Source organism: Melopsittacus undulatus, chromosome 5 (assembly GCF_012275295.1).
Source record: "Melopsittacus undulatus isolate bMelUnd1 chromosome 5, bMelUnd1.mat.Z, whole genome shotgun sequence".
NCBI lineage: Eukaryota > Metazoa > Chordata > Aves > Psittaciformes > Psittaculidae > Melopsittacus > Melopsittacus undulatus.
The window spans coordinates 42926034-42934337 of record NC_047531.1 but is presented as its reverse complement, the minus strand read 5'-3'; the positions used below and the strand labels follow the sequence as shown (position 1 = coordinate 42934337).

The following is an 8304-nucleotide window of genomic DNA, read 5'->3' as shown; positions in this document are numbered from 1 at the left end:
AACACATTTTCAGCTCCTCTGGGGACATACTCTAGCTACGTTTTAGCCATCAGTGGCACCACATCAGCTTGAAAGACTAATTTCTTGAAAGTCAGGCATGGGCTCAAGCACATCCTTCCTACCTTCAGTTTGCAAGCCAACAACTTGCACATGGCTTCACATGCCACCTTGCCAATCTGTTTCCCAATGTTACATTACTATCCTTGAGTTTTCTCTCCCATCCTCTGTGTTACATGCGAGGGACTCTGTAGGTGTGGAGGGGAAAGAAGGAGGAGAGGGTAAGCATAATTTCCACCTCGAGAGAAAGGCAAGATGTCCTGCGATGCATTTCAAACCAATACCTAGGAGGGCTCTTTACATTGCCAAGAGATTCAGAAGACCCAAATGTCTCTACGTTGCCCTTCATTGCTGGTAGGCAGAGTGGGTAGGGCCCAGCCTGGTCGATGCTAGACAGCACTGAGCCTGAGGAAGGGGGTTTGCTTGCCAGGAGCATATGGATATGTGGTTACACATCATACCATGTAAAAACTCATGGGAGAGGAAGCCTCTAAAATGGGACATTACAGCCTCATACCATTAGGAGTTTTTTTAAAAATTTATTACTATTAACATCATCATAATCATTATTTTGCTTTGATATTGTTTCTTCTTTCAAAAAAAAATATTACATGTCTGCAGAACATTGGAAAGACAGATTTTTGCCAGCTGAATTGAATACCTACAAGCTCCTTTCCTATTCTTGATTATGCATGAACCCAGCACAATACAAGTAAATAAATACTGGAATATAGATGCAGCAGACACAGATACATACAGAATGAAAAGGTCCTATCTTTCCTCTTGCGTTTGGTGCTTGGATTCATATTTCTTAAATGCTTAAAACATTGAATCATCTTGCTTCATTCAAGAAAAGTAGCACAGAGAAACTGTAACTGTCTTCTGCACCTTCAAGCAGCTGAACTCTTGCCCAGAGCGACAGAGTCCCCTAAGCTGCAATCTCCCAGGTGACCCAGTCCAACCCATGGAGAGTTGTTGCTGCCACTCCACCAGCCATTAGAGGAACCACATTCCTGAGAAGAGCACCAGTCTCTCGTAGTCAGGCTCTCTGGCTTTTAGTAAATATTCTACGTACAAAGTACTAAATAAATATACAGCTGTGTCAGACACCAGTGTATCATACACACCCACTTGGAGAGCTCTATGCATTTCTATATGAAATATCATAGAAACCTATTTAACAAATGCAAAGCAGGCTACAGAATGATTCAACTCTGCAGACTCATTGCTCATCACCAGGGTGCAGTCCACACAGCACACACAGACACACACTCATGTTCATTCACTCCTGGAACAAGGGCATCCGCCTTCCTTAAGCTGGCTGCTTGAAAAATGTTTGTGTTAATGCCACAGACACACTCTGGAGCAGGCAGGGCTCCAAAGTGCATGGGATTAAATGCCACCAGGTTATTGGAAGCAGCTGCACAGAAGGGGTTTTGTCTGCAGGGATCCACAGTCAGGGGTTATAGGGTGGGGAGTGAGGATTTGCAGGTTAGACAGGCACCTTGGGGTGCTTGGTCAGGAGCCCAAGCTAGAAAGGGGGATGATGCTACAGTGCAATCAGAAAACATGTCAAAGTAAATATGGGTAGATATTTTCATGTCTTTAGATCTTCTCTCCCCTCTTCACTGTAGGTGGTCCCCAGGTGATGAGGAAGGGGCTGGAAGTGAACATGAAGAGGAGAAAAAGAAAAATTTTCCCAGCCCTCCCTGTTTCTTTTCTGCTGTCTGCAGGAAGGCCAGGAAAGGACGGGAGCAGGCACAAAAGAAATGGTGTATTGATAAGGGTGTTCTCAGTAGTATTGGAGATGTGTTCATGGGTGTGCAGGAGTGGGGCTGATGCTTCTGTTCCTTCCTCTTCTCCCATCACACACAGGGTGCAGGCATACACACAAGCTATCAAAGCAAGTCCTGGCTGGGGCAGAGATAGTCGCAAACCCAGCTGATCAGCTTCCTGCTGCTCTAGCCCTACAGCATTCCTGTTGAAAATAGTCCAGGACAGGCTCTTCCCAGCACGTTCCTCTGTCAGAAGAAATGAGCTCCATACCACAGAGAAAAAGAGTGAGCAAGACCAGGATGTGTCTGAAAGCTGTGCGTGAGGAATGAGAGGGGCTTACAAGGTGTGTGGGGAAAAGAGGACCCCTCTTCTCTTCTGCCAGTGTGTGTTGATTCTGTCTCTTTTGCCGGATGACTCACTTGTCATCATGTGACCCATTTCCCATGCCTCTGCTGATGGGCACTTAGCCTTTTTGCTCACTGTGGAACTGCTACATGGGGCCTTTCCCACCAGTGTAGTCATGGTACGGGCTTGTCTGGGCTTTGGCCCGAGGAATGGAAAAATCATTTTGGGGATCGATGGTCTGAAAAGGAAGCACAAAAGTCTTTACTTTTCAAAATTGGAGAGAATTAATAGAATAAGGCTTAAAAAATAAAATAAAAAAACCAACCAAACAAACAAACAAAAAAATCAGGAGAGGGAGAAACAGAGCTGAAGGTTTCCTGAGCATGTGATAACTGGGGCTGTGGAAGAGAATCATGGCAGAACAAATCAGTAATGGAGACACATCACCGAGGACATGTGGGGACATGATGTGAACTATGCTGTGGTCTGAAGGAGGACTGTTGAATGGACATGGGAACACACAGGCTGCCCACTCTCAATCTGCCCTGCAACTTCCAGTGATTGCTGGTGGGCATTCAGGACATTCAGGGCATGGGTTGGGGAAAGGAACATGACCTAATCAGGAAAGGGCACAGTCTACTGCAGGAACAGTGCTCAAAGAAAGGACTTCTTATGTGATGTCAAATCCAGAAGTACTGAAAGCAACAACCTCAGACTTTGCCTCAGGCTCCTCTTGCCTTCCCGTGTTCCTGTACACATCAGAGCTCCCTCCCACAACCACAAATACCTCCACGAATATGTTATGGTATTGCTTGGCTCCATGTAAAGCTCCTGTTTGCCTCCATAAAGACTGCTCTAGGTCCATCTATCTTCACCCATTCTCCTTCAGGACAGTAAACAGTAGCCTACATGTGAAAAAGCTAAAGTGCAGTGTGAACTTACCTTCATCTGAAAATGAGAAGAGTATGGGGAGTAGCTGTTGTCTCCTGTGTTTCCTGAATCACAAGACAAAAGTGGGGGAAAGTTAGTGAGTTAGTGTTATAGGGTAGCCTGGAAATACCCTGTGAGGGAGACTCACAGGGCCTGTGGCTATGTTAGCAGCTGGTTTGAGACTGATTGAACTATGCAATATGCAGGCAGGAAAGGGTTAAAATACACGGGCAGATGAGAATATTTCCTTATGAAAGCAGGAATGAATGGTATTGTAAATAACAGGACATAGGTGGCCTTGGAGTTTAGACACCTCCTGTTGCCTCACAATTGCTGTCATCATCACCAGTCAAATCCCTTCCATGTGCATGTGCAAGATCCCCTCTGTGGTATTCCCTGGGAGAGCAAAGCCTTTTTCAGCTGTTCTTTTACAAACCTGGAGGTCGGACTCCAGGGATAAATGTGATCTCAACAGCAGATCCACAGGGAGTGTAGTCACATCTCCTACACATAGATATGGGAAGCCTCAACTGAGAAAATATGTTGCTTTGTCCAAGTAGGCATGAGAAATGCCTATAGAGAAATTTCTGGTTTTCATACAGAAAGGTAAGACCTTCTTGCCTCCTTTTTAGATGAAGGATTCATTTCTAAATGGATAATGGGAACCATACCAGAATTGGGAATAAATAATCTCCAAAGAATAACCTGGAGAGGTCTGAAGAGCTGGAGCATTGCTAAGAGACAAAAAAACCCTCAATTTTTACACAAACTTTCCAGACATAACAGAGTCATAAGGACTTATATCTCAGCCCTGGTACGCAGTAAGTCTCCTAGTCAGTCACTCCTGCATATCTTCAGCTTTTGTATCGGTCTTTACTCTTTTCCCTCTTATCTGCAGATTAATTTTTACTTGCATTTCTGAAGTTTCACCAGTCAGAAACTTTTTCCTATTTCTAAATTATCCATCATCTTCAAAACCTTTCTTGTAGCCCTTCTACAGCTTTCAGCTCATTAGCGGTGCATGTGCACTTAGGACTGGGGAACAGTGGAGTCATTCATTTCACCATACCTTGCACAAGTTCATCTTGGGTGTAGGCACGGTTGTCCACTCCAGTTGTCTGCTTTATGAACTTGGGCTGGCAGAAGTCGTTTTCTGGAGGGTAGTCCTCCAGCTTCAGAGGGGCAGTGAGGAAACAAATTTCAGGCACAATATACATTATCAGGAAGACCCATCCATTGGACACCAGAGCAATGGCCACAACAGGATCATCCCAGGTTTTTTTGTTTAAGGCTGTGTTGCCTTTTGTGAGCATAGTGATCCACACTACCCAAATGGCAATGGAGAGCAAGACAGTGACAAAGATATGTGCCCCATGCCTCTTCCAGCTTTTGTATGACCCACAGAATGTGAACATGGAAACCAAGAAGGTCAGAGCCATCAAGAAGAGCACGTAGATCAAAAGCATGACAAAGTCTTTGTTAGTCTTCTCTGCAGACATAGTCAGAAAGTCCTCTCTCTGGTTTACTAGCATGGTGACTAAATACTCAATATTGATGACAATTTGTACCAGGGCAAAGGAAACAATGAGGAGCAGCAACACCAGCCAGGAGAATGGCTTTCTTCCTCTCACTAGTTTGTTGAGGTTGCACGCATGGGCCAGGAGGCATGAGAAGCAAAGAGCAAAGATGACTCCAAATAGGAAGAAGCGAGTAGGGCGAGTCCTTTCATTGAGTTTAATGATGAAGGCAAAAGTGAGACAAAAAACACCAAGCGTGCCTAAGAGAAAGAAGAAATAGACAGAGAGCGTGTGCCGCTTGCTGTTGTCTTGGACTTTGCAGATGAGAAAGAAGAGTGAGCAGATGAGGAAAATGGTGACAAGGATGCCAGCCACAGCCAGTGACTCCAGGACAATCCCCCAGGCCTCCTCCATGTCACAAAGCAGGTAATAGCTTTCATTGATGCTGCCACAGCCTCGGGGAGGTGAGGTCATCTTCTTGCCTTCTTGGATAAACTCCTTGCAAAATGCTTCCCCAAAGCTGTAAAAGCAGAAAAGACACAGGCTGTCATATCCTAGAATCCTAGAACGGGTTGGGTGGGAAGGGACCTTAAAGATCACCTAGTTCCAACCCCACTGCAGGGATGCCTTGGGCTAGACTAGGTTGCTCAAAGCTCCAGTCAGCGTGGCCTTGAACAGTGGCAGGGTTGGGGCACCCACAACCTGGGTGCTGCCAGCAGTGGGGAAGGAGAGGCAGGGCAGACTCCCATCCCCACCCCACTAGGAAAGGATACCACAGTGCTAAGGACATAGGGCTGTGGGAGCAAAGCCATCCCTTTGTCATCAGCTCTCTATTAAGGTCAAGACAAGCCCCTTAGCAGGTAGCAATTCACCTTTCTTGTCCTCTGCACCATGCCTGGGGTTGTACAATGTCATAAGAGCATGGGGAGAAGGGAGAAGGTGAGCTTTCACAGGTCTTGGTGCCACACAGCACAAAGCCTGTACTGCCTTTGTGATACAAGGGCAGCTGTTAGTCATAGTACAGTTTACACTCTTTTGAGAAGTTCAGACAACATATGCATCTTGTACCAGTGAGGCTCACAGATGAGCAATGCAGAAGAGGAAACTCATTACTCTGTTTCTTTTAATTCTTTTGCTTTCCTTGCTTATCTTTTGTTTATGGGTATTAATGAAGGGGAACCTTAACTGCCTTTTACAATGCAGATAGCTAACCTAGATTCCTCCAGGATAGCTCTTCTCACTCCAAATTAAATAGCAAATACAGGCCACCAACCATGATCCCCTAAACTCATATTCCTCCTAGCAAAGTAGTAAGAACCATCCCAAAGATCTCAGTCCCCTCCACAGAATATTGTTTTACACTGTCTGGAAGCCTGACATGTCAGAGGTAATGCACGAGAAGTAACCATCATATTACTTCTTGAGGGGTCCACGAATCAAGGATGGACAAGTTCTTGAATGAGCCCAGCACATTCCCACTGTCTTGTCATGACGAGTTCAGTGCTTTCTGTCAAGCCTGGCTTAAGTCTGTCTTGCAGGAGATAAGAGTGCTGTTTAGATGAGCTCTGCCTATTGCCGAGGGGAATAAAGTTGCCTACTTCCTTGGGAGCCTGAAGCATATGCAGAAAACACTGCACAAGGAAGTTAAGCACTTTCTAGGCACCAAATTGCTCAGTTAAGATCAGGTATCCAAAATCTACCAAAACTGAAGTTTAGATACAATATTGCCATGAAACTTGGGAGAATATGGCCGTAATGACAACCCACACTGGAAAACCAAGGGCTTTCTTTTCTGATATATATAAAGAAAAATAAACCTTGCAAAATTTATTCTTCAGTGCTTGCCATGCTGTTTGCCTTGATTTTTCCCCCTCCAGAACAGTGTACTGCAGTTGTGAGGATGACTCTAAAACCATTCCAAAAGATTTTAGGGAGTATAGGTTGAATCTTCAATTAATGGCAATTGATCTAATCAGGGGATGAATGAAGGGGAAATATATCACTTTTTCACTCTCAGCTCCACATATGCCTCAATGTGACCTGCTTATAAATGCTGGAATGTTTTCCCAGCTTTTAACCTTGCTGTGTAAAAGGAGATGCACAGCTCTTCTAAAAGCTGGCTACAATAAAATGCAAAGTATTTAAACATAAGGGATCTCTGGACTTGTGTGGAGAAAACAGAATTAGTGAATAACACATGCAGGTGTTTTCAAAAATCATTGTTCACAAAACCTGGGGGATAGCTGAAAGATATCTGGATATTTGTGAGTAATATGTAATGAACCATTCTGAAATCCAGAGAGCAAATACTACAATTTTATCCACAGACATTTACTGTTGATCAGATTAGCTTTGCCTGTTCACAGCTCCATAGACTGATGCCCACTGTTGGGGCAGGTGGAGAGTCCAGAGAGCCAGGGTGAGACCCTAGGGTAGCACAGAGCATATCCATAGCCCTGGGTCCTGACTGGTGCTTACCGCAAGTGGTACTTGCCACAGCCAACTGCCAAAGCCCTTGGAACAAATAGGATGGAAAGGACCTCACTGCCTTGGAGAACTGGGCCACTTGTGCTTATTTCTGCTCCCTTTTCTTTTTTTTTTTCCCAGTGTATATGTTCTAGGAGTCATGAAGATTCTCTGCCCAGTCTTCTAGGTGAGTGTTGTTCCCCAGAAGCTGAGTCTTCTCATCCAGCACCTACAGAAGTGTCTGGGATTCCCAAGGGGCTCTGTAGTGAGTGCAAGGGAGCCTGTGCTGTGGTTACTTCACAGTTCACCCCAAATCATGGCTCTTGCTTTAGTGCTGAGGTCTTCTCCCTCCCTCCCGAGCCTCCTCTCTCATTGATACTTGTGTATCAAATGCACCCACCCAGTCACAAATTTCAGACCATTTCCCAGGAAAGACTGCCATAATTCCCCCAGCTCCACATGGCAATCTATGTTAGAGTCAAGGGTGGAAGGCTTTCTCTGTTGGCTGTGGCACTCCATGCCCCTGCCCTCCCACCCCCCTGCATGCCATCCCTCCCCAGCCACAGAAGGCAGCTCTGCCCTGGATCCTGTAGGACATTGCCTTTAATTACCTTTTTGGGTCCTGCTGGAGAAGGCAACAGGGAAGCTCTGGCTAGAAGAGGCGAGTTCCCTCCAAACGAGGAACACGGACACCTTCTCGTTTGCAAGCCTGGCCGAGCAGCAGCCCTGTGCTCGCCCTCCTTGGGAACTTTAACAGCTGGAGGTTGGAGAGGTGTGGCTGAGCACGCCTATTCCAGTTCCACCGTCCCTCCTCTCCAGCAGCAAGCGCTATGAAAATACGGTCCCAGCGCCAGGAAATGAAGTCAGGCCTGCTGACGTCAGCGGGGCACTCACCCCTGCATTGGGGTGGAGATGTTGCCGCTGCCTGCCTGTCCCAGCCCTGTGACGGGATTGAATGCTGCTCAGCCAAGCACCTGATAAGGTGCTCCCCTGCCCGACTCCAGGCACCCATGGGTGGCGACTGTAGCTATGAATAGCAGTGCGTCCCCTCCCTGCTCCAAGCCTTTTGTCTCTTTACATGCTTTCTCGTCTGATAACTGCTTGCAAGCTGGAAGATGAGATTGTAGGATGCGAATGGGCCCACAGCACCTAGAAGCAGAGTGGCTTCAAGCCCGGCTCCAAAGACAGTTTACTCAGGGTTCTTACTGGGCAC

The 8304-nt window shown here is 46.2% G+C and overlaps 1 protein-coding gene across 1 annotated transcript; it reads right to left on the bottom strand.

Annotated features, from left to right (window-relative positions):
- Window positions 1-612: 612 nt before the first annotated feature.
- On the bottom strand, window positions 613-7882 carry LOC101868493 (retinoic acid-induced protein 3). The gene is made up of 4 exons (XM_031050170.2): window positions 7703-7882; window positions 4178-5145; window positions 3121-3173; window positions 613-2416 (listed from the first exon to the last, which is right to left on the bottom strand). The coding sequence occupies exons 2-4, from the start codon at window positions 5097-5099 to the stop codon at window positions 2324-2326; spliced, it is 1068 nt and encodes a 355-aa protein (XP_030906030.1). The 5' UTR covers window positions 5100-5145; window positions 7703-7882; the 3' UTR covers window positions 613-2323.
- Window positions 7883-8304: the final 422 nt, after the last annotated feature.

Excerpts from the sequence above, each read along its gene's own strand:
- LOC101868493 (XM_031050170.2), bottom strand. The coding sequence starts at position 5,099 with ATGACCTCACCTCCCCGAGGCTGTGGCAGCATCAATGAAAGCTATTAC. Across the intron at positions 3,174-4,177 it reads CCAAGATGAACTTGTGCAAG|GAAACACAGGAGACAACAGC; the intron begins GTATGGTGAAAT and ends CTTGTGATTCAG. Across the intron at positions 2,417-3,120 it reads CTTCTCATTTTCAGATGAAG|ACCATCGATCCCCAAAATGA; the intron begins GTAAGTTCACAC and ends CTTCCTTTTCAG.